This window comes from Protobothrops mucrosquamatus, unplaced genomic scaffold (assembly GCF_001527695.2).
Source record: "Protobothrops mucrosquamatus isolate PMUCROS unplaced genomic scaffold, P.Mucros_1.0 scaffold109, whole genome shotgun sequence".
Taxonomy (NCBI): Eukaryota; Metazoa; Chordata; class Lepidosauria; order Squamata; family Viperidae; genus Protobothrops; species Protobothrops mucrosquamatus.
In genome coordinates this window covers 275,729-301,311 of record NW_015386481.1, presented here as the reverse complement: position 1 = coordinate 301,311, position 25,583 = coordinate 275,729, and the positions used below count along the sequence as shown (strand labels likewise).

Sequence of the window (25,583 nt, the reverse complement as noted above, 5' to 3'; positions counted from 1 at the left end):
TGGCTTGATCCGTCTACTTCTCGGGGCTCTTTTGCACGCTCACGCAGCCAGCCTTCGGGGGGGGGCTTGTGTTGCAAGCTCCCATCGAACCAACATGGCTTGCCCTCGCCTCTCCAGGGATGGGGAGGCGGGGGGGGCAGCCGGGCCTGCCTTCCCCCCTGGTCCGTCTCCCTCACCCACCCGCCCTCCGTCTGTCCGTCTCGTCTTGGGCTTGAGATTCCTTTCATGACGGACGGACGGTAAAATCCGTCCGAGGTCCGTAGGAGGAAGAGAGAAAAAGGGTCTTTTGTCCAGACCAGAGTTGGAGAACATTGCTGGGTTTCTCTTCGCCCGCCCGACTCAGTTCCCAGAAACACCGGCTCTGCAGGGGCTGAATGGGCTTCTTGTCCCCCCAAAACCGGCTCTTCTTTTGGGGGGGGTTTCAGTTTGGGGGGGTGACCCACCTAAGGAGTTACCAAGAAAGCCGCTTCCGACGATCTCGAAGGAGGGAAGAAACTCAGGGTTAACTCCGGAGCCTCTTTCCCCTGCTGCTCCGAGATGTTTCTCTACTGGAAAAAGAGGGGGGCCTACGAACTGGAGGTGCTGCCCCCCGATTTGATGGACCTGGAGGCGAGCATGGCGGGGCGCTTCTCCTGGAGTTCCACGCTCAACATCGCCCAGGACCTGGAGGGTAAGTCAGGCGGGGACGGCTAGAAGGGGGACTGCCTTAGAGAATGACAGAACAGCAAGAGTTGGAAGGGACCTCGGAGGTCATCTAGTCCAACCCCCTGCTCGGGCAGGAGACCCTAGGCCATTTCAGACAAGTGGTTGTCCAGTTTCTTCTTAAAAGCCTCCAGTTGATGGAGCACCCACAAATTCTGGAGGCCAAGCTGTTCCACTGATTAATTGATCTGGGATTATAGAATAACAGAGTTGGAAGCGACCCTGGAGATCATCTAGTCCAACCCCCTGCTCAAGCAGGTGACCCTAGACCTTTCTTTTTCCAGTTGACCAATAGGACCATCTCTCTTTCTCTCTCTCTCTCTCTCTCTAATCTCTCTGTCTTATTTCTCCATCTGTCCATCTCTGTCTGTCTGTCTGTCTATCTATCTATCTATCTATCTATCTATCTATCTATCTATCTATCTATCTATCTATCTATCTATCTATCCTTCCTCTCTCCTAGATATCTCTCTCTCATCTCTCTCTCTCTCTCTCCCTCCCTCTCTCTGTGTCCATCTATCTATCTATCTATCTATCTATCTATCTATCTATCTATCTATCTATCTATCTATCTATCTATCTATCTATCTATCTATCTATCTATCCTTCCTCTCTCCTAGATATCTCTCTCTCATCTCTCTCTCTCTCTCTCTCCCTCCCTCTCTCTGTGTCCATCTATCTATCTATCTATCTATCTATCTATCTATCTATCTATCTATCATCCACTATTTATCTTATTTAGCTATGCTAGATATCTGTCTGTATCAATCTGTGCAAAAGACTTCGTTTGGGATAGACTCTCCTGCCTGAGCAGGGGGTTGGACTAGATGACCTCCAAGGCCTCTCCCAGCTCTGTTATTTCGCAGAATCCTTATGTTTTGTGCTCCGCTCCAGATGTTGGCATCACAAAACTCCTTTTGTTGCTTGTGTCTGCGTTGAAAGGGGGAAGATAAAAAGGACGGGACGGCCACCCCCGTGCATTCAGCCCTGCTGGGAGGCCGTTTCTGTTTTGCAAAATCAAATTCTCCCTCCTCCTCCGATGAAGGCATAATGGCGTAATTATGTGATCTGGTTGTGGGATGGTTGAAATGCAAAACCTGTTTTTATGCCTAGTGGATAAACTGTGACCCCGTATCCTGACAGGGCTGGACTAGATGACCTCAATGGGTTTAAAAAAAACATTCCACGATACTGAGAAGCAGCAGAAGACGTATTTTTGCTAGAAGCAAAGACGTTTTTTTATTATTTTGGCTAGAGTCTGTTGTCTACAATTTAGGGACCCTTCCTCCCCCCCCCCCATTCCTCCATTTATCTCCCAGTCTTGCAACTGGGTTTCCTCAAACGGCGGTGGCCTTTTTCTTGGCTGAAAAACCGCCTGTTTCCACTTCCCTTATTATTCATAATAGATTGTCGGGCAGAAATAATTTTGCCCAGCCGTTTGGCCAATAGCGCGGCTGTTCCTAAGTGCTTGAGGATAGACGAGGAGACAGAGGGCCTTTGTCTGAAGGGGGGGGTCTGGCCAGAAAAATTTCGAAGCGTGGGCAGCCCATGTCTCCATCCTTTCTTTCTTTCTTTCTTTCTTTCTTTCTTTCTTTCTTTCTTTCTTTCTTCTCTTTTTCTCTTTGCCTTTTCTGTCTTTGTCTTTTTTTCTCTTTTTCTTTTTTCTCTTTTTTTCTTCCTTCTCTCTCTTTCGATCTCTTTTCTCTCTTCCTTTTTCTTTCTTTCTCTCCCTCTTTTGCTCTTTTTGTCTTTCTCTCTCTCCTTCTCTCCTCCTTTTTCCTCTCTATCTTTCTCTCTCCCGCACATAAACACACACACACACACACACACTTCTCTTATCAATCTTAGGAGAAGCGTCTAGCTTAGCAACAGAAATCTGGGACTCAGCTGTGTTCATAAGCCGAGGACTCCCTAGCCAGAGACTATTAAACGGGGTCTTCGTCTTCTTTTTTTAATTCCAGATGAACCAGCCGTAGCAGAGGAGACCGTCCCCCTGTGCCAAAATCCCAGCTGTGCTGAGAACAGGAGAGCTGTCAAGGTAATTCCCCTTGCCCACCAGTAGTGCCCCATGGGCTTTGGGATCTATCCTGGCCAGAAGGGTGTTCCGTCAGCTACTGCAGAATACAGAATGCCAGAGCTGGGAGGGACCTTGGAGGTCTTCGAGTCCAACCCTAGACTATTTCAGACCAATGGCTGTCCAATCTCTTAAAAATCTCCAGTGATGGAGCATCCACAGCTTCTGGTGGCAAGCTGTTCCACTGGTTAATTGTCCTCACTGTCAGGAAGTTTCTCCTTCATTCCAGGTTGCTTCTCTCCTTGATTGGTTTCTATCCATTGCTTCTTGTCCTGCCTTCAGGTGTGTTGGAGAACAGGTGGACACCCCTCTTCTCTTTGACAGCCCCTCAAGTATTGGAAGATGCTATCATGTCATTTCTAAATCCCCCACCCCCCAAATTTAGACACGGGATAATTCCAATTTGCAACACGGAAGAACTGAGCTTGCAGACAGGAATTACAATGAGCCCTCAACTCAGGAACGCAATTGAGGTCCAAATTTATGTTGCTAAGTGAAACATTTGTTAAGTGAGTTTTGCCCCCGTTTTACGACCTTTCTTTTGCCAGTTCTTAAGTGAATCACTGCAGTTGCTGAGGGAGTCCCTGCTCAATTCCTTCAGGTTGGTTTGTACTGCGCCTCCCATCCTCCCCAGCCAGGGCCCTCTTGCTCTCCTAAGGGACGTGGGTATTTAAGCATTCCACAAAAACGACAACCCCCTGGGCTCATCTGCAGACTCCTGCCAAAAAAGCAGAGGTCCAACCCAGGTCAGCCTCTCGTAATGTGTGAATTGGCTGCAGGCCAGCCCCTTCCCTTGGCCAGACCCGGACGCAGCGCTGATACCCACAATTTTCCTGGCGGGTTCTGCTGCCAGATTATAATTTGTGTGTCTGCCGGCAAATTAGCCGTGGGGAGCCTGTCTCTTCCCCTCCTTTAATCAGATTTCCTGTTCCCGTAAAACTGCATTTTATTATCCCTGCAGGAAAAATCGTCTGCATTGATGTTTTTTGGGGGGTGCTTTTCTCAAATCTGGGGTGAGGCTTTTAAGTCCTTTCTGGATCCCACTGCTCTTTTTCCCCAGCCATAAAGCATCTCGACCGCTTTAGCTCGTGGTTTGGCCACCTCGTTTATTTATTGACTTTTATTTATTCTTTATTCATTATTTCACTGATTGCTTACTAATTAGATTTATATTTCCTTCTGATCTCTGCGGGTCGGTTGCCTGAAGCGGTGACGTTTTGTGGATTCTCTGGTCATGGGGTTTACGATGATGTGTTACGTTTGGAAGTACAATCCTCCCCCATTCTCCTTCATGGCCCAGGAAATTAGGCTGTCTTCCAAATCTCTTTTTCCACCCATTATTCACCAGTGGGCTGTGCTATCTCTTATCTAACCCTTCCCTTGGCTGTGTCTCTTTTCCCTGTTTTCCCAGATCCTTCCCACGTACCCCTGCAACAGCCTTGCAAGTCTGAAAGTACAAATCTCCCGCGGTCTCTTTTCACAGCCTGAGAAACTAAGGGAGCTCCTTGCCCCTTCTATTATCCAGCTGTGGGCTCCTCGGACTCTGATCAGACTGTCCCGCTGGCAGCGTCTCTTCTCCTGCCTGCCTGCCAAGGTCTGTCTGTCTTTGCATCATGTCATTACTCCATGATAAAACTTCATGTGTGTGTGTGACGGCATCCATCGGCATCAGAGCGGCCCTTGGTGATGTGGTGATGTAGAGCTGCGTTTCCCTCCTGGCACCAACAGGTGGCACTGCGCGCTTAGAGCTCAGGCATCTGCAGGAGCAAAGGATTGTGGGAAAATCCCAAGCTGACATCTCAGCTGTTTCCGAGATGGGCCCTGTTGCAGGTTGCCGTGGCAACAAAGAACAACAGAGGAGGCTTTCCTAGAAGGGAGTGTCCGTTGACTCTCTGCTTGAGTCACCGTTCTGGGCTTTTATCGGTTCAGCCGGCCCGGTTTACTCATCCTTACTCATCCCCAGACCCATAAGGCTGGGCTTCTCAAATACAGGTGCTTCCTCGGGTTGCGGCCACAATTGGGTTCAGAGCTTTGGTTGCTAAAGCAAGGCGGTTGCTAAGGGAATCACGCCCAGTTCTATGACCTTTTTCGCAACGGCTGCAATTAAGTGAACCACGTCATGGTTAAGCAAGTCTGGCTTTGAACCACTGACCCTGCTGGTCAAAAGGCAGCTGGGAAGATCACAAATGATCCCAGGACGTTGCAAATACATGCCGGTTGCCAAGCACCCAAATTTTGATCACACGATTGTGGGGATACTTTCATGCCTGAAGCAGAACTAGAACTCACCGTCGCCTGGTGATTGGCACAGAGTCACCCAGACGGGACTAGAACTCACCGTCACCTGGTGATCGGCCCAAAGTTACCCAGCCACCTTTAATGCCTTAAGGCAGAACTAGAACTCACCGTCTCCTGGTTTCTGCGACCGTCATAAATACGAGTCAGTTGCCAAGCATCTGAATTATGATCATGTGATCTTGGGGGGGGGGATGCTGCAATGGCTGTAAGTGTGAAAAACAACCACTTTTTTCAGTGTTTGAACGGTCACTAAATGAACTGTTGTAAGTTGGGGGACTACCTGTATCTTTTAAAAAGAAACCTAAAAAAGCATCTTTAAAAAAACAAACAAAACTGCCTTTCAAAGAAACCTTTAAAACATTCTTTTTTTAAAAATACGTTTAAAAAAAAATATCCAAGCAACATCTTTCAAAGAACCTAAAGGCTCTCTCTATATATAAAAAAACACCCTAAAAATATCTTTTTAAAACTACCTTTAAAAGAAAGAGAAATCCCCCCCCTCTGTCTCATTTCTCCATCCAGGCTGCCTCCCCAATCCTGGTTCGGTGTCTTGCAATTCCCACCTGGTGGTGGACCCCCCCCCCCGTCCCCAGTTTTCCAATCGCTGTCCACGTCCCAGCCTGTATGCCAAAGGTGACTCCTTTGTTGGGCAGCGTTTGTCGTGGGAATGCAAAGCGACACTCGCTTGCTGGGGAGGGGGAGAATAAAATACCCCTTTGTTCAGCTCTGAGACCCCCACCCCCACCCCAACCCTGGCTTGGAAGGGCACAGTCCAGACGGTCTCCCCCCACCAGCTCTGGCTGGCTGGCTGGCACGATTGCGCAGCGCTTCCCCACGGCCAGCCAGCCTGCCTGCCTCTCCAGCTGCCCCCGGAAGCTTCTCCCCCCCCTCTCCTCCCGCTAAAATCCCGGCTAAGCCCCGCAGCCAAGCTTCCAGACCCCCCTCCTCCGTCTGCCAGCCGGGGGGGGGGGGCTTCCCAAGCCGGCCGCTGGGGGAGCACCAGAGACAGCAGCAGCAGCCAGCAAGTCGGCGCGTAAAAACGCAGCAGGGCCGGGTGCGATCAAGGCACCCGGCCAGGACGGCTGCAAGCTCGGGCAGGCAAGCAGGCGGAGATCCGTCTGGCTCAGCTGTCGGCTGCCCTTCCTGGCTGCCGGCTCTTCCCCTCCCCCCCGCCGCTGAGTCAACCCTCGAGTCTCCCCCCACCCCCCCGCCGTCCCCAAGACTGCTGCAACCGCATCCAGAGCGCTGCGCGCCTTGCCAAGCTCCGCCGCTGCTGCCGGCCAGGTGAGTCTGGGGGGGTTCTGCTGCTTTCCGTCTCCCCTCCGGCCTTTGTTCGCCTGCTCGCGGCCTCCCAGCCTCGCGGAAGCCGAGCCAGAACGAGCCGGCGCTACAAGCCGGGAAGGGGGGGGAGAGAAGAGTGGCGGAAGGCCGGGCAGGGCTCGGGGGTCGTGGAGAAGGGGGGTCTTCCAAGATCGCGGGTCAGGCGCGTCCGGGGGGACATGGGCTAGCTGGGAAGAGGCGATCCAGAGCTCGCAAGAAAGCAGATCGTGGAGATTTTGGGGTGCTGGGAGTGGGGGGTGGTGGTCTCTGTTCTGAACCCCCCCGTCTGCCTCCCAGTCCCCCCCCCCCAAGAAAAATCTGGATTTTTCTGTGCATGGATGGGGTTTGAAATGGGGAGGGAAGTAGATGGTCGTTCAAGGCTGGCAGGAAGGCGAGCAGCGTCCCCAGTCCCCCACCGGAGGTTGTCTGGACAAGGTTGGGGAGGGGGGTGTCCTCCACCCCGAGCAGGGAAAGGGTGGAGGAAGCCGGGCAGGCAGGCAGGCCAGGTGTGTTGTGGGAACGCCGGTTAGCTGGGCTGAGTTTACTCAGAGCTCAGAAGGAAACAGTTCACGGAGTTTTGGGGGTGCTGGGAGGGGGGGGGTCTCTGTTCTGGACTCCCCTGTCTGACTCCCAGCCCCCTCCCCCGCAAACCTGGATTTTCCTGTGGTTGTCTGGGGCTTTGAAACGGGAGGGGGGGGTAGATGGGTCGTTCAAGGCTGGCAGGACAGGCTCGGGAGCCAGGGGTGTCCTCCACCCTTTGCTCAATGAGGGGGGCAGAGAAGGCCCGGTGGGAAAAATTCAGATTTTATTGGCAACTAAAGAGAGCAGCGCCCCCACCCCACCCCTTTCTCTTAGAATGGGATTTGGGAATTCTGCCCAGGCCGGTTTGAAAAATCTCCTTCCAAAGGAAACAGCCGGTTTGGGGGGGGGAACAAAAACAAACAAAAAAATCAAAATTGGAGCAATCAACCAAGAATTCAGATTTGTTTCAAATTTTACAGGCGTGCCAAGGTACAGAGGATGATTTTTCTCCATTTTGGGGGGATGAGGGTCTTTTTTAAGTTTTAAAACCAGGGGGCTGTTTGATCTGGATTGGCCTGGGAAAAACTGAATTTTGAAAGAGGGAGAGGGAAAAAAAAAAGGATTTTGGGCAAAGATGTTTTTTGGCCCGTTATGTTGTGTTGTGATGTTATGTTATGTTATGATGTATTAAAATCTGGACAAATATGTATCTTGTCTTGGCCTTATTTTGTATTATTTTATCTAGTTCTAGTTCTCTGTGATCAGCACACAACACTCAGATTTTTGTAACTGCACCCGAGGCCTTTAATTGGAGGCGGTCCTCAGCTTACGACCAAAATTTCTGCTGCTATTTTTCACACTTAACGACTGTCACAGCATCCTCAGGGTCACGTGATCAAAATACAAATGATTGGCAACTGACTTGTACTTAGGACGGTTGCACTGTCCCGGGGGGGTGGTGGTGTCACATGATCCCCTTTTGCAACCTTCTGACAAGCAAAGTCAAAATGGGGAATCCGGATTCACTTAACAACCGTGTTGCTAATTTAACCAGCTGCAGGGATTCACTTAACAACGGTGGCAAGAAACGTCGTAAGACGAGGCAAGACCCGCTTAACAACTGGTCTCGCTCAGCAGCGGAAACTTTGGGCTTAGTTGTTGTTGTAAGTCGAGGACCACCGGCCATTAAAGGCCTCAGGGGTGCAATTATTAATATCCACATCAGCGAGAATTAGATGAGAGTCAGGGGATGAAGGATCGAACTCGCAACCCACGCCAGTTGGGAAGAGCCGCCTCAAATCCTGGAGCAGGTTCTGCTCTGAGCACGGGGATGGACTAGATGGCCTCTGAGGTTCCTTCCCAGCTTGTGGGATGCTTTCTGAGTAGTGGAAGAATCCCGAGGGCTGCAGGATAAACGGAGGGAAGTCTATCAGAAGATGCCTCTTCCTTGACTTCTAGGCAAGAGAATGCTTCCTTTATCTCAAAAAGCCGGAGGAAGCTTCTTCCTTCACACGTGCACAAGGGATGCTTTTTAATCTGCTTGCTAGAGAATGCTTCTTGCCCCACCGGCAGGCAGTGTTGTTTTGCCTCCTTTGCCTGTCTGCAAGATCGTTTCTCGTTCTTCAGAGGTCTGCAAGAGAATGCTTCTTCTTTCCCTTTCTTCAAGATAATTTATTTTCTCACGTCTGCAAGAGAATGCCTCTTCTGTCTCTTACCTATCTGCAAGAGAATTTTTTCCTGCTTATGTCTGCAAGAGTGCCTCTCCATTCTCATGTCTGCAAAATAATTTCTCCTGCTTCTCACGTCTGCGAGAGCATGCCTCTTCCTTCCCTTGTCTGCCAGATCATTCCTCTTTCTTCTTATATATATATATGCCAGGGAATGCCTCTTCCTTCATTTGAATACCCTTCAGAAGCCTGGCTCTAGTTATCCCTGTGTAGACCAAACAGATCCATTGACCGAATTTATATAACTTAACTTTTCCTTAACTTGGAAAGTAGTCTAAAAATAAGCGTCCCCCCCCTCACTCCCGGGAGGATTATAATTCGTAAACCGCCATCTTCCCTTCTCTCCTCTGCCTCCCCCCCTTCCAGGTCTGTCACCACGCCAAATGTGAACAAGTCAATCACCACAGCCCCCTGCACTTGTGCGAGGCGTGCGACGGGCAGATCCACGGGGCGATGCACTTTGACCGACATATCCGCTTCGACCTTCCGCCTCCAGGTGACCACCGAGACCTTGCTGGGCCAGAACTGGGCCTGGTTCTCGCGCATGGCCCTCTTTATTCATTTATCAAAATTTAAAACCTTGAACTGGCTGGATTTGGCCCAAGACTTAATTGCCAACTCTAAAATCCAACCTTCTCTGGATTTCCCCAGCCGGCCATGCCCGTTTTGTGTCTCCTACTCTCTAGAGCAGAGAGATCGCACAGGAAGGGATTACAAGAGAGTAAGCATGTCTCTACTCCTTGCAGTGGAGAGATTGCAGAGGAAGGGATTACGAGAGAATAAGCAGGCAATGCGATAGGGATGCACATCAAAAGGAATGCATTATCACCAGGGAATTCTGGGAGTTGAAGTCCACCCATCTTAAGGTAGTCAAGGCTGAGAAGCGCTGATGTAGAGATGGCAATTTATACGATGCAGGATTTGCACCCGGTGCAGAATTCTGCCCATGCCTCAGAATAAGTAAGCCGCTGTTCGTGGAATCTGAAGCCTTTTAGTAATAAAATAAGAGAGTCAAAAGAAACGTGGCCAGATAGGGGATCTCTCCGAGGGAGGGAGGAATGTGTGAACGGGACTCCCAAGTCCCAGTGCAGGGATTAACCACCCCATAACTCTTATCTTCAGGGTCTATCCTGGCGCGCAACGTCTCCACCCGGTCCTGCCCGCCACGCACGAGCCCGGCCTCCGATGTGGAAGAGGAGGACGAACCGCTGATTGACGGGAAAGGGTGAGTTGTAGGGAAAGACCCATTTGGCAAACATCCCCGCGCTTCAGAAAGCTAATTCCTCAAGGTCGGCCGATCTCATGTCCTGGAGAGCTAGCTTTCAGAAGGAATGGAAAGATAGTGGAGGGGGAAAAAAACCACAATTTTTTTTCACCTCTGTTTTGGGAAAAAGAGTGAGATGGGCAGAGATCTGCTGTGTGGGTAACCCCAATTCCGTTTTTTCCCTTGTTTCTTGCAGAGAAAAACGAAATTTAGCTCGCAAGCCCAAGAAAGGAACAAGGAGACATACGGACGTAAGGACGGGTCGATCATACCTTGCTTCTTTCCAGAATCCATATATAAATAGTCCTCGACTTACGAGCAATCGTTTAGCAAACGTTTTGAAGTTACACTTTCAATGGGATCCAGAGGCCAAACTGCAGCTCTCACAATAGTAGCAAGTCGATAGGGCCCCTCAGAGGGCATCCAGTGCAACCCCCTGCTCAGACCTATCCTCCTGGAATGGCTGTCCCCTGTCAAACAGATGGGCAGGGGAATCTTTCAGTGGTTTAGCTTCTGAGTCTCCTATAAAAATCAGAGAGTTTAAGTTAAAATCAACGCTAAACCCTGGTTTCTCAAAAATTCTGGGAGTTGAAGTCCACCTGTTTTAAAATGGCCAGGTTTGCAAAACGCTCTGCTAAATGAATCTGCGTAAGACACCTTTTTTTAAAAACACTTAAAAAACTTAAAAAACACTTTTAAAAACCTTACCGACTTTTAAAATAAGTTATTTCTTCCCCAGGATCCTAGCAGGGAATATTTCACTCTGAAATTTGATTTGAACGTGGACGTTGAAACGGAGATCGCCCCAGCCATGAAGAAGAAATCTTTAGGGTAAGAATGTAATTCTGATTCTGTCTCACCTGCTGCCCCATTTAAGCCTCTCAGATATTGCTCAACAACGGAAATTCTGGCCCCGTACGTTCGAGGGCTGCCTGTACATTTACTAAATAAAATAAATCTATGTATTAAATTGATTTGCATCTCCTATCGGAATGACTCTAATTAATTAAGTAACAATGGACAAGAATGGCATTAGATACTTTAGTAATAAAACGAAACAAATTCATTTAAAATAATAAATAAAAACATATGTTTTCACGTGGATGTTCTAGTCTGGTATTCTTTGGGGTCAGATACCTGTCTGTCGAACGCGGTCACCTGTTGAATTTCAGCCTGTTTTTTCTTCTTGGGATAATCCAGGGAGGTCTTGTTTCCCGTCTTTGAGCGGAAAGGCATCGATCTGTCAAAAGTGGACATTTATCTGGACCAGTCAAACACCCCGCTGTCACTCAACTTTGAAGCCTATCGCTTCGGAGGGCATTACCTGCGCGTGAAAGGTAGCGTGGTGATCCGATCCACGGGCTTCACCTTACGACGGATAGTCCTCGACTTGCGACTGATTGCTTGAGCATCCGTTCGCAGTTATAACACACCTACCTGGAGGGATAATTATGAACCGGATCCGAAGTTGAAGATGGGTGGACTTCAACTCCCAGAATTCCCCAGCCCAGAGTTGAAATCCACCCCTCTTCACGTTGCCATGGTGAAGAAAATCAAGCTGAGAATTTCTTTGGGATAGTGAAACTGACTAGACCGTGTGACTGTTTGGCCCCAAATGGGAAAATATCAAGGCGGTGGGGAGGGAAATCATGGATCGACAGCGTTGAAATCCACCCCTCTTCACGTTGCCATGGTGAAGAAAATCAAGCTGAGAATTTCTTTGGGATAGTGAAACTGACTAGACCGTGTGACTGTTTGGCCCCAAATGGGAAAATATCAAGGCGGTGGGGAGGGAAATCATGGATCGACAGCGTATTTCCGGCCGGAGGGACGTCATCGAGGGTTATCAATCTTCACTTCTCTCCCACTGCCTTGATATTTGCCAATTTTTCGCCCAGTCAGAAATGTGATCTAGTCAGTTTCACCATGTCGGAAGAAACAATGTCACCACAATATAGAACGATTTCACCTGGGGCAGATCCGGAGGGCACCTGCTTAGAGAACCGAGTAGGACGAGGACCCATATTTGCAGCAAACCCCCCCCCCCCAAGTAGGCCATTTTGCAGGAAGTGATCCAGATCACCACGTTTTTTTTTTCTCTGTTTCAGCCAAACCAGGAAATGATCTGAAGGTCGAAGAAGCGGTGAAGGACAACAAATCCCTGAGTTTGCCTATCCTGCGCCCGGTGGGCATCAGCCCCTCTTTCCTCGCCACCCCATCTTTGGATCGACTGGAGCAAATTTCCCTTCGCCGGGAGAGTACTGACGCCGTGGTGAGTTGGGGGACAGGTGTGGGTGCCCCTTCCCCTGCCTCCCTCCCCCCCACATCCCAAAGCAGATGGATCAGGAGCTGACCCATCCAGTAGCAGGGGATGCATCCAGGGCTGCTTTCTGGGGAATGGACTACCTTGTCTGGATGTTGTTCCCTTATCAGGCTGAGGTGTTGAATGCCTCAACTGGGGAGATCTATAAAACATTTTAGGAGTTGAAGTCCACCCGTTTTTCAAGTTGCCAACGTTGAGAAATTGCTCTGCAAGCCGGGAAAAATCAAGCTGGAAGTTTCAAATTTTCCCAGCATGGTGAAACTGACTAGATCATGTTTCTGATGATCACATCGATCGGTTGAACTTTGCTTCTGCCTGGGAGAAAAACCTTCTTTCTGCTGGAACAAGCCAGGATGACCTCACTTTTCCATTGGTGGACTTTGGAGCTACACAGAGATCTGTGCCAGCAGGAATCACCCCTCCCCAGCCAGAAAGAAGGGCTGATCTTTATGCCTGTTATTTATTACCGCCAGCCAGCAGAGGGCAGCACACGACCAACTTTGGCTGACCTTGGAAAACTGGTTTAACAGGGATGGAAGACCAACAGGAGATCCCTGAATTGGAAGCCAGGCCAGGGGGTTGAAAAAAAGCCGTGACAATTCCCTTTCCCCTAGGCCGACTAAGATGGATAGGTGCCAGAGTTCAACTCAAGAGCGGTGTTTTCATTTCATTTCATTTTTTAATTGATATTTGATTTGATTTTTAATGTGTGTTTTGATTTGTTCGGTTTTATTTGGAGTTTACATTTGATTTGATTTTTCATTTATATTTGATTTGATTTTTGATGTATATTGGATTTGATTTTTAATTTTTGATTTGATTTTGAGTTTTACATTTGATTTTTAACTTCTTTGATTTGATTTTGAGTTCATGTTTCATTTCGTTTCATTTTTCATTTATATCCAACTCCCATTTTGTTTCGCTTTTTCATTTACATTGTACCCTAATTCTATTCTTTGTTTATTTTTTACTTTTATTTTTAATGTACCCTTGCTTTTCTTTTTGATACATAGTTAGTGTTTTTATTTTATTTTAAACAGAGCTTTGCTTCCCTCTGCTGTCACTGCAGGGAACAATCCCAACATTTCTGGGGCTTGATTTAACAACACCATCCAGCCTCTTGAGCTTATCCATTTACTAAAAAGACTTCTGATTTTTTTTTCTGATTCGGGCCGAAAGGGACAAAAATTACTATCTACTGCAAGGGGGGGGGGGGAGAATCAGAATTACTTCTTCCTTGCGTCTTCTGCCAACTGTTTGGTTCCTATTATTTGGATAGTAAATAAATTCCGATTGATTGATTGCCCCAAAGCCTGACCTTTGGAGCCGGTTGGAAGCTCTCCACCCTCTGCCCTGCCCGCTTTCCCACAAGAAGCAGGAAGTGGCACCGCTTTGCCAGCTTGGTGCCCGTTGGCAAAGCCACCACTGTGCCAGGTGCCCCTTGGCAGATCTGCGCTCAGCCTGCACCCACGAATCTTCGCCAGTGCAGCTTCCCGTCACTCTTCGCAACGGAGCCGGTCTCCTTTATCGGATGCTTTTGAAGTAAGCCGAGGCTGCTAAATCCCTCCCACTGGGCTGAGTTCAAATTCAGAGCTGCGACGTCTCGGCCCGTGGGCGCAAGTCTCAAAAAAAGTTCGGACTCCTTGCCGTTTGGACTTGGGAAACCGAGTTCTCTCCCTCGTCAGAAATCATGTGGGATTGAGGACACAGCCATGTTTGGCCCCAAATGGAGGAGGTGGGACCTTCCGACCCACACCGAGTGGTCAGCGCTGCATTATGCCCGTTTCCAACACCTGCTGGACGAGCCCTTCGGCTGGGAGCCGGCCGTCGCGCCGGGATTTGTCGCTGCTCGAATTCAGCTCTATAACTCCCAATCCGAGGTTTCTGAATTTTCGTCCCGGCTAGCCAAACCAAGCAAGGATCTTTGCCACGAGGCAAAAGGAGAAGCTGGTCAGAGTGAATCTGGGGGGCGCGGGGGTCAGCCTGGATGTTGGAAACCCGGACAGGATGTAAGTCTGTATTCGGAATCGGAAACTTGAGTTTGCTTACTGCAGCAGGATCTGAGTTCTGTGAAGCTGCTGCAAACTAACCGACATTAAACCGGTTTAGCGTGGCCCAGGGAATGCGTCTGCTAGGTTTTTCAATGAGCTGATCACGGGGGGTTGTCTGAATCCAACTTAGGTGTGCTGACCCACACCTAAAATCACCAATGAGTCAAATTTAGCTCGTTTTGTCTTCCGAAGCAATCCTAGCTAGCCCTTTGAACCCGGTGCCAACTGCAATTTCCTACTCTCTGCCGGTGGCCGGGAGCGTCCGGAATGAAAGAAACCGAGAATGTTGGTTTTATTGACGGTAACGGCCAAGTTTTCAATTTGCAGGACAGGCTGAAGTTTTGGAAATTTGATTGTGATTGTTTGGTGGGTGGTGGATGCGAAGCCATCAGTGTGTCAATCCCGTCTCCTCTGGCACGGTGGTGGTGTGTTGTTGGTGTAATGCCAGTCTAGTCTACCTCGCAGGGCTGTTGTGCGTGTGTAGGGAGAATTAGACCTGTGCTGTGCTATGACCTCTGAGACCTGAAATAAAAATTTAAAATGGGCATATCGCTTATAAGGACTCCCTGGTGGCTGATTCATCATTGGGGTGGTTTAAATATTTATTTATTCGTCGTCTTCCTTCCTTCTTTCCTTCCTTCCTTCCTCCCTTTCTCTTTTCTCTTCTCTTCTCTTCTCTTCTGTTCTCTCCTTCTCTCCTTCCTTTCTCCCTCCCATCCTCCCTTTCTCTTCTCTTCTCTTCTCTTCTCTTCTATTCTATTCTATTCTATTCTATTCTGTTCTCTCCTTCTCTCCTTCCTTTCTCCCTCCCATCCTCCCTTTCTCTTCTCTTCTCTTCTCTTCTCTTCTCTTCTCTTCTCTTCTCTCCTTCTCTCCTTCCTTTCTCCCTCCCATCCTCCCTTTCTCTCTCTCTTCTCTTCTCTTCTCTTCTCTTCTATTCTATTCTATTCTGTTCTCTCCTTCTCTCCTTCCTTTCTCCCTCCCATCCTCCCTTTCTCTCTGTCTTCTCTTCTCTTCTCTCCTTCTCTCCTTCCTTCCTCCCTCCCTCCCATCCTCCCTTTCTTCTCTTCTCTTCTCTTCTCTTCTCTTCTCTTCTCTTCCTTCCTTCCTTCCTATTCATTCATTCATTCACCCACCCATTTTTGAACCAATTCTGGGTGCCTGCCAATCAAAACTATAAAACTGGAGCTGAGATTAAAAGATTTATTTTATTTTGTGATCCCCTCCAGACACCGGTGACTTTTTACGATCTTTTCAGGGACTGCTCTGGGTTCAGCCAAAGCCCCCAGGGCCGCCCATTTCTGTCTCTCTCTCCCCCCCCCCCACCCCCCGGGCCTGCCTGATTTGATTTTTTTATTTTTTTCCCTTTGGTGCAGAGGACAGAGTTCGCCCAGGCCTTTTGCTTTATGGTCCTTTAGATGATTTTACAACCCTCAACCCCGTGTTATAATTTACGGCTCTTTCAAACTCTGACGGTGGAGAAATAAATGGAGAGGGCTATCTATAACTTTATCATTTTTGCGTTTCCTCTTTTTCGCTTCCAGTTTCGCCGTTGTATTGATCCAGACACGAAATAAGCTTGGCTGAATAAATTTGTCAAAGGAGCAAAACCGAAGGGGCACACCCTTTCTTTTCTTTTTTTTTGACCCGGCAGGCAAACAAGCAACACACACACACACACACACAGACACACACACACACACAACCAGAGGCTGGGAAACGGGCAGCAGGAATCCCTGCATGTAGAAAGCCAGCTCTGCAGGGTGAATTTTGCATTTTTCTCCAAGGACTTGATCTTCTGCTTGCCAGGATGGTTGCAAAGTACAGCTGGCCGTATTTAAGAGGGGGGAATTCTGGGAGTTGAAGTCCACCCGTGCTGGCTGGGGAATGATGGGAACTGAAGTCTTTATCTGCCTGTTTGGGGCATTCTGGGAGTTGAAGTCCTCGCATCTTAAATTTCGAGATTGAAAAACAGTTATCGTGTGTGTATAATGAGTTCAATATCTAACTGGTTTATATATTCATAACTACCCACCCACCCAATCTGTTTGCTTCTGACCCCCCCCCACNCCCCCCCCCCCCAAGTTCAAGCTTTCCTCTCCAGAAAGGTGGTGGAAAATCCGGATTGTGATCTCTTCCCAGATAAGGGATCTCTGGATTTCCTTCCTTCCTTCCTTCTTTTCCTCTCTCCCTCCTTCCTTCTCCTCTTCTCTTTCTCTCTCTCTCTCTCTCTCCTTCCTTGTTTCCTTCCCCCTCTTTCTCTTTCTTTCTTTCTTTCTTTCTTTCTTCATTCCCTCCTTCCTTCTCCTCTATCTCTCTCTCTTCTTCCTTGCTTCCTTCCCTCTCTCTCTCTCTCTCTCTCTCTCTCTCTTTCTTTCTTTCTTTCTTTCTTTCTTTCTTTCTTTCTTTCTTTCTTTCTTTCTTTCTTCATTCCCTCCCTTCTTTCCTGGGCTGCTTCCCAGGTGATGCAAAGTTCCTTTCCTGTGGGTCAGCCCTCCGTTGTGTCTCTCTCTCCCCCCCATGCAGGAGCTGGACAAGACGGAGCAGCTGGAGAGCAAGCTGCAGTCCTTTGGCCTCTTCGGCCTGCCCCGCCTGCCCGACCAGCTGCGCTTCGACCAGGACTCCTGGGAGGACGGAGAGCAGGAGCAGGAGGAGGAGGAGGAGCAGGGCGGCCTCCGGATGGAGGAGAGCTGGCAGCAGATCATCCCGGGGACTGAGGTGAGCGTGGGGGAGAGGGAGGTGGCTTTCTTTTCTTTCTTTTCCTTCCTTCCTTCCTTCTCTCTCTCTTTCTTTTCTCCCTTTCCTTCTTTCTCTCCCTTCCTGCCTTCCTTCCCTCCTTCTCCAGCCTTCCATCCTCCCTATCTACCGCCTTCCTTCCTTCCTTCCTTCCTTCCTTCTTCCTTCCTTCCTTCCTTCCTTCCTTCCTTCCTTCCTTCCTTCTTTCCTTCCTTCCTTCCTTCCTTCCTTCCTTCCTTCCTTCCTTCCTTCCTTCCTTTGTTCCTTCCTTCCTTCCTTCTTTTCTTTTTTCTTTTCTTTCTTTTCTCCTTTTTTCCCTTTCCCTTTCTTCCCATCCCTTCCTTCCCTTCGTTCCCTCTTTCTCCTTCTTCCCTCCCTCCCTCTCTACCTCCTTTCCCCTCCTTCCTCCTTCCCTCCTTCTCCTTTCAACTAAGGTTAAATCTATCCTTGGTTTGTCTCCAGACGTTGACGCGACGCCAGTGCCACCAGCAGGAAGCCATTTGGGAGCTGCTCCACACCGAAGCCTCCTACATCAAGAAACTGAAAGTCATCACGGATGTAAGTCCGTCCTGGGTTACTCCCTCCATAGCCCTGCGGTGCCCTGTGCAAATCTTCCCACCCCGTCTCTCAATTTCCACCAGCTTCTGCGTGGACTTCAACTCGCAGAATTCCTCAGCCAGCCGTTAAAGAGAAGCACGCAATTAATTTTGTTTTCTACTTGGAAACCACTTCTGGACTTTGTGCCTGAGGTGGAGAAAAAAATATATATGAAACTTTGTCTTTGCTGATTAGACAGAGTCGTCAGTTGCAGAAATGGCCGGTAATATATTATTATATAAAAGTAAAAAAGTTGAGGTTTTATGTTATTACCTTATTCTTCTCCACCAAAAGGAATCGGAAGTCGGTGCTTTTCCCTTTTTCATCCCTTATTTTCATTTTTTCTTCTTCTTACTTCTGTGGTTTAGATTTTGATCAACCAATAAAATATGTGTGCACGGGTGGAATGCCCCCCAAAAGCACAGCCTTTTGTGAATCACACCCCAAAATTGCCCGTCTCTTCTCTAATCTAACCACAGTCTGCCGACGGTGGAGCCCAATGGATTAATACATTTATTTATTTTTTTCTCCTCTCTTCAGCTCTTCCTCTGCTGTCTTCTAAATTTGCAGGATTCGGGTCTCTTGTGCGAGGTAAGGGCTCCCCCCACCCCCCACCCCATTAAAAACTCTGCTGGGAAATGGGTCAAAGTCACAAATTTCCAGTTTGTGGATGAAAGAACAGAAATGTGCATTGCCCAGCACAGAAGTCGTATGTAGAGGCGCCTAGTACCTCAACTTACGACCAGAATTGAGCGCCAGATCTCTCTCACTAAGTGAAACATTTCTTCAGTGAGTTTTGCCCCGTTTTAACAACCTTTTACAACACGGTTGTAAAGCGAGTCTGGCTTTGAGAAAAGGGATGACACGACCCCGGGGACGCTGCCAAACCGTCCTAAGTACGAGTCAGTTGCCGAGCGCCTGGATTTCAATCGCGTGGCCACGGGGGTGCTGCGACGGTCGTTAAGTGTGGAAAAACGGGTCCTCGGTCACTTTTTTCACGGCTGTTGTCCCTAAATGAAACGTCGTAAGTCGAGGATGACCCGTATGGATTTTAATTCCTCAGAAAGGAACGGATTGGCCTCACGGGCTTCTGTTTTTTTGGGGGGGGGGTGTCCCCTCTTTCCAAGGTGGACGCCGAGAGGCTCTTCAGCAACATCCAAGAGATTGTCCGGGTCCATCGCAACCTCTGGAGGACCGTCATGGCCCCCATTTTGGACAAGGCCCGGAGGAGCCGAAACTTACTGGACCCCATCGATTTGTCCGAGGGCTTTAATATGGTGAGGGGGAAAGAGGGCTGGTTAGGTGGGTGGGGCGAGCCCTTATGGTATGCTCAGAGGCCCTCTGCATTTGGAGTTGAGCTTGGAAGCTGATGTCGGGCCCACGGAAGGGAAGGAGGTTTGCAAATGGTCAGTATATAAAGAGAGAACAACGTCTGCCTCCTTCTAGCGCTGATGATGTTCCCTAGTTGGGTCATGAGACGTCTGCAAGGAAACCGCCAAGCTCAGAGAGCACCAGAGACCCCCACAGTCCTCCTCTTCTTCCTCCTCCTTCCATTCCTCCCAGCACTGATAATGTTACCTAGTTGGGTTATGAAACATCTGCAAGAAAACAGCCAGGCTCAGAGAGCGCCAAGGAACCCATAGTCTCTCCTCCTCCTCCTCTCCCCAAACTCCACTCCCTTCTAGCACTGATGATGTTCCCTAGTTGGGTCATGAGACGTCCGCAAGAAACCCCCCCCCCCAGCTCAGAGACCACCCAGGACCCCACCCAAGGAAGACAATCTCTCCCACAGCCCAGTCAAATGCCCCCTGGATGCTTAGCCGATGCTAGATCATTCCAGCTTCCACGGTCCTCCTTAAACCATGGTTAACTCTGGCTCTCTCCCCTCCCCCCAGTTTGGCGCCCACTTCCAGCCGTACATCCGTTACTGTATGGAAGAGGAAGCTTGCATGGAATACATGCGGAATTTGCTGCGACAAAACGAACTCTTCCGGCTTTACGTGACGGTAAGGAGAGGCGGGGCTGGACATCCCCCCGGGCCACCGGGCAGAAAGTCCCAGGGTCAAGGGCTCCCTGTATGCAGCGGAGAATCTGCACCCCTTTCCGGGAATCTGGGCTGGCGGGGTCTCCCCGTGGGTGGCCCCGTTTGTGACGGGACTCCCATAATACTTTTCTCTCCTAGTGGGCCGAGAAACACAAGCAGTGCAACCGTCTCAAGCTGAGCGACATGCTGGTGAAGCCGCACCAACGCCTGACCAAGTACCCTCTGCTCCTGAAGTCCGTCTTGAAGAAGACCGAGGACCCCGAGGACCGAGAAGCCATCATCGGCATGGTAAGGGGCCAAACCCAGTTCCCAGATGATGGCTAGAGGGTTGGGCGGGTCCTTTTTGCGTGCGCCGTTTAACAAAACCCACCCTGCATGGGCACGCAAGCCAGCCCAAGGAGCAAAGGGTCAGAATGTATCAGGTGTAAGGTCTCCTGCTCGATCGGCGGGGGGGTTGGACTGGATGACCTCTGAGGTCCCTTCCAACTCTGTCGTTCTGTAATCCCAGATCAATTAACCAGTTGGAACAGCTTGTTCTCCAGAAATTGTGGGTGCTCTCCACAATTTTCAAGAAGAGGCTGGACAGCCACTTGTCTGGAATGGGTATAGGGTCCCCTGCTGAAGCAGGGGGGTGGAGTAGATGACCTCTGAGGTCCTTTCCAGCTGTTATTCCGTAATCCCAGATCACTTAACCAGTGGAAACGGCTGAGTTTTAGAAGTTGTGGGTTCTCCATTCCTGGAGGTTTTCAAAAAAAAAAATAAACTGGACAGCCATTTGTCTGGAAGGGTACAATCAGGGTCTCCTGCTCGAGCAAGGGGTTGGACTAGATGACCTCCGAGGTCCCTTCCGACTCTCGTTATTCTGTAACCTGCATTTTCCACAGCCCAGAAGCGTGTCTTGCGAAAGACAACCGGGTTGGGCAGCTTAACGGGAGAAAAAAGTCTGAATTGTTTGCCATCCACCCACCCCGCACAGCGCCCATCTCCGCTTGCCAGGAAATAAGATAAATAAATAAGATAATCGGTGCTCAAAACTCTTTTTAATCGCTTTCTTTCTTTTTTTTTTCCGGGGGACTGATAAGAAAATACGAGAAAGCTAGAACGGAGGGCCCGCTGGGGGGGGGATTCAGACAGCAGGAAAACTCCTGGATTTTTGTCACCGCCCTGAGTTAATCTAGGGAACTCCCGACCACCAGTTTTGAGATTTTATTTTTTTTAAAAAACTTCCCCAGTTCGCTCTGCCTTCAACCAGCACAAAAAACTCTTTGCACAGTTTTGTCCTCCGAACACTGAGCCGGAAAGGTTGAAGAGTCCAAGTGCAATTCAGCAACGGAAATGAATATTTCGAAGGGAGTTGAAACTGGGGTGACTTTGGGCCAGTCCCCAGGAGGCTGCGAGTTCTAGTCCTGCCTTAAGCATAAAACCCGACTGGGTGACTTTGGGCCAATGTCTCTCAGCCTGACCCACCTCACAAGGTTGTTCACGCTGAGGGCAAAACAGGCAGAAGGAGGAATGTTGTGTACACATTCACCACCTTGCATTATTTGTAAAAATAAAAAAGCCAGGGTACAAATAAATAAAATAATAAAATAAAATAAAATAAAATAAAATAAAATAAAATAAAATAAAATAAAATGAAATAAAATAATAAAATAAAATAAAATAAAATAAAATAAAATAAAATAAAATAATAATAAAATAAAATAAAATAAAATAAAAAATAAAATAATAAAATAAAATAATAAAATAAAATAAAATAATAAAATAAAATAAAATAAAATAAAATAAAATAAAATAAAATAAAATAAATAATAAAATAAAATAAATAATAAAATAAAATAAAAAAATAATAAAATAAAATAATAAAATAAAAATACAGCAAGAACATCAGAGTGTACACATACATAACACACATTTAAAACATACTATACACAACATACCTATAGACGTACACCCTTACGTATAAGTCACTTATAACTATTAATCACAACATACAAATATTAATCACAGCATATAAATATTAATCCTACACGCCTATCAATCACCGAGGTCGAGTAGAGCTTCCACCTTCCATCGCAGTCTACCTTAGAGAAACTCGGCCAGGTTTCCTGATGCTCAGACTCCTTCGGGGGGGGGGGGAATCGTCGGTTTCTGCTCCAGGAGGATAAAAGGAGCGGTTTCCGCCCTTCTTTCTCCCCTCTGGGCAGATCACCGCGGTGGAATCGTTCATCAACCACGTCAACTCGCGCATGCGGCACCACCAGGAGCAGCAACGCCTGGCGACCACCGTGAACCGCATCGAGGCCTACGAGGTGGTGGAAGGCAGCACCGACGAAGTGGACAAGGTCGGGCAGGGGTTCGGGGGGGAGGGGAGGGCAGGGGGAGGTGCAAGGGAGACCAGCCCCAAAGCTCTTACAGGTAGTCCTCGACTTACGACGGGGTTGCCCCAGCAATGGGTTCGTTTAACGACCGACAACGCACAAAAAACCTCACAAGTGTGGGTCGGTTATGTGAGCGACCTGATTTATGACCGTCGCGACATGCAGTCTGCGTCATGGTTACATGTTGAGCCTGTGGGATTAATTCGGGATGCTGCGACGGCTGTACGTGTGAGGACCGGTCCCAAGTCCCTTATTTCAGTGCCGTTGTTACTTCCAACCGTCACTAAACGAATGGCTGTAAGCCGAGAACTGCCTGTGTATGGGACCATCTCGATGGGAGGAGAAGCCAAGATCTGGCTTGAAACTAACCATGGTTAATTAATCTCAACCCAACTCGGTTTGGGTTTGTCTCTGGTGCTTTGGGGGTTCGGGGCCAAACGTGAGGCCCCCCCATTTGCTTCCTCCACCCATCCCAACCCCCCTGCCCCCCAGATCCTGAAGGAGTTTCAGCGCTTGGATCTGACAGCCCCGATCCCCGGGACGTCCCGGGAGGAGACGCGACGGCTGCTGATGGAGGGGGCCCTGAAGATGAGGGAAGGCCGAGACAGCAAGGTGGGTCCCCGGAAAGGGTTGGGGGGGCTGGCAAAGGGCCGAGGGGGCCACTGGCTCTGCTTCGGGGCTAACGGGAGAAGGGGGAGGTGTCAGGAAGGGCTGCTTGCGGCTTCTCTGCTAGCTTTCTGCTTGCGGGGATGTTTGGGATATGTCAGGTCGCCAAGGGGGTGTTAAGCGCCCCGAAATTCTGTCCCGTCCGGAGAAAGTGCTAAATGCGTAATTTAGCTCTGCTTGGCGTTTTCTTGCCCTCCCTCCGTTCTTCTTTCCTATTCTTCTTTCCTTCCTTCCTTCCTCCCTCCTTTCCTTCCTCTTCTTTCTGCTCCTTCTTTCATTCTTTCTTTCCTTCCTTGCTTCCTTCCTCCCTCATTTCTATCTAACTTTCTTATCCCTCCCTCTTTCTTCCTTTCCTTCTGCCCTCCCTCCTTCCCTCCTTTTATCTTTTTCTCATTCCTTCCTCCTTTCCTTTTCTTTCCTTTCTCCCCTCCATCCATCCATCCATCCACAGAAACCCAACAGGGAGGGGGTCCTGTCCCTCCCCGGGGGTCTCCATCGCAGCAGATCCCTCCTCCCCCCCCCCCCCGCCCTGCTTCTCACCCCCGGTGGTCTCTCTTGGGCCAGATGGACGTCTACTGCTTCCTCTTCACCGACCTCTTCCTCATCACCAAACCAGCCAAGAAGGGTGAGCGCACCCGGGTCGTCCGCCAGCCCCTCCTGATCGACAAGGTGGTGTGTCGGGCGCTCAGGGATCCAGGTAAGAAACACACACACACACACACACACACACACACATGCAGCGTTGCTGGTGTAACGTTGGCCACTAAGTCGAGGACCGTCTGTATTTTCTGTTATCCTTCCCCCCCCCCCAAGGGTCTTTCCTGCTGATCTACCTGAACGAGTTTCGCAGCGCCGTGTGTGCCTACACGTTTCAGACCAGCGGGCAGTCGCTCTGCCGGAGCTGGGTCGAGGCTGTCTGTAACGCTCAGGTAGGCAACTCAGAGGTCATCCAGCCCATCAGCGGGTTTCACTACTCCCTGTCAGCTAAACTGACCGTCGAGCCTCTGTTTGAAAATCTCGAGGCAAGGCAAAGAAACAGAAATGTTTCCTAAGGTCCCGCCCCTATCTACATCGGCGAAGTTTCATGCCACGTGTTCAAATCTTACCCTCTGGAGCAAGTTTCGTTTTCATTCTCTGCCTGCCTCGTGGTCTCATGAGGGCTGGGGTCTCCCAGCTTCCCCCTCCCCCCCAAAAAAGCCCTTCTAAGATCCCCATTACGCCTTGGCTCTGGATTAGAGGATCTTCCCTGTCCCAAGAGAGTCTACCTTTGCAACTTTCATCCCGTAGAATAAGCTGCAGCAGCTGCGTCTTCAAGAGTTCCAACGCAAGCAGCAGCTTCCCCAGGTCCAGGAAGCCAAGGCGGAAGAGGAAGAGGAGGAAGAGGAAGAAGAGGAAGAAGGCAACAGGGACTCCTCGGAAGCCAGCTCCCCTCCCACCCTCCGGAAAAGCCCCAGCAGCCCGGATTCCCAGCAGCGGTAAGTTCAGACGCGTGGCCACTGACTCGTATTTATGACGGTTGCAAGCCTCAGGTGTTGAGTTTTGCAAAAACAAAGTTTCCGCCTATGGAAGGAAGGAAGGAAGCGGACCCCGTGTGCTTATTGTGCACATTACGGCGCTGTGATTTTAGCTTTGGGGCATTGAAATCCCTCCAGGGTTGTCAATTCCGTGCTTTCTGCTAGTCAATTTCAGTGGCAACCCTAACCGAACTTCCTATCTTGATTTTCAGCCTCTCCGACAGCTCCACTGAGACCATCTCCATGATCGCGGCTGAGACCGGCGAGGGATACCTTTCCCCTTCCTTTGACGGGAGCCAGTTCCTCCCCCCAGCGGAGGAATTGAGCCTCAGCCCCCTCCCCAATTCCGCCACATGCTCCTTGGAGACAGGAGATCCACTCACCGACACCTCCAGACCCTTGTCGAAACCGGAACCCAGCCCCTGCAGCTGCTCGTCGTTCGACAGCGCCTACGGGACTCTCTCGCTCGGCTCGCTACACGAACTGGTGGAGCCGGCGCTGCCGCAGGGCGGTACGGAGGCTGCCGAGGAGGAAGAGGAGGATGTCACCAAGCCTGGCTCCCCCAAGTTGCGTCGTCAGATCCCTATCCAGCTCCTGCCTGCCAAGACCAAGGTGCTGAAATCCAAATCCGAAGCCAACCTCGCGCAGGTTCTATCGCCCTCACTGTTTCTCGTCCAGAGTCAAAGTTTGTTCGAACTTTCTCCTCCGGTCATGTTGTCCGGGGGCCCTCCGACGCAGGAGCCCCAAGGCCAGCCCCTGTGCAGGGTCTTTAGCAGCAGCAGCAATAACAGCAGCGCTTCCGAGTTCTCTGAAGCGGAGGAGACGTCCTTGCTGGGAATCTGCATCTCTTCGGAGCTGGCGGCTGCTGTCCCGAACGGACCCCCATCCCCGTGCTGGCTGGACGAGGAGAATCTGAGCGAGGAGCTGTCGGCGGAGCAGCAGGCTTTTTCGGACCCACCGGCGATTCAGCACCGGAAGTTGACTTTGGGCCAGCTGTACCGCCTCCACACGACACTGCTGCTCAACTCCACGCTTACAGCCTCGTGAGTGGGTGGCAGGAGAATGGCGAGTGGGACTGCGAGGACCTCTGAGCTGTAACGGGGGTAGCAGAGCAGACAGGAGGGTGAATGGTGGGTGGCCTCAGCCTTGTGAGGTAGCCCAGGCAGGAAACATGTCCTGATGAATCTTATTTTCTCGTCTCTTGCAGGGAGGTATGAGAAGCGTCAGAAGAAGAGAACCGAGTGCGAGACAGAGTCCCACCCCTCCGTGGGCATCAGGACCACTCAGCCGCCCCGAGGGGGTGGGCACGAGGACAGGGCACAGCATCCCAACCGGGTGCCATTTCTGTGTATGTGCGTGCACCC

General features: G+C 49.8%; 1 protein-coding gene across 1 annotated transcript; it reads left to right on the top strand.

Moving 5' to 3' along the window:
- The first annotated feature begins 9,081 nt into the window (after positions 1-9,081).
- PLEKHG5 (pleckstrin homology and RhoGEF domain containing G5) lies at positions 9,082-25,266 on the top strand. Its single transcript, XM_015812731.2, has 19 exons — positions 9,082-9,139; positions 9,766-9,868; positions 10,104-10,158; positions 10,647-10,738; positions 11,108-11,244; positions 12,016-12,179; positions 14,136-14,239; positions 16,774-16,999; positions 17,480-17,575; positions 18,155-18,205; positions 18,742-18,891; positions 19,510-19,620; positions 19,797-19,946; positions 21,866-22,003; positions 22,532-22,651; positions 23,270-23,402; positions 23,519-23,634; positions 23,993-24,180; positions 24,432-25,266. The coding sequence occupies exons 1-19, from the start codon at positions 9,097-9,099 to the stop codon at positions 25,264-25,266; spliced, it is 3,012 nt and encodes a 1,003-aa protein (XP_015668217.1). The 5' UTR covers positions 9,082-9,096.
- The last annotated feature ends 317 nt before the right edge of the window (positions 25,267-25,583 follow it).

What these genes read in the sequence shown, in the direction of transcription:
- PLEKHG5 (XM_015812731.2), top strand. Translation starts at nt 9,097, where the DNA reads ATGCACTTTGACCGACATATCCGCTTCGACCTTCCGCCTCCAG. An exon ending in ATTCGGGTCTCTTGTGCGAG is followed by an intron (nt 18,206 to 18,741) that starts GTAAGGGCTCCC and finishes CCTCTTTCCAAG; the next exon opens with GTGGACGCCGAGAGGCTCTT. An exon ending in AGGCTGTCTGTAACGCTCAG is followed by an intron (nt 23,635 to 23,992) that starts GTAGGCAACTCA and finishes TTCATCCCGTAG; the next exon opens with AATAAGCTGCAGCAGCTGCG.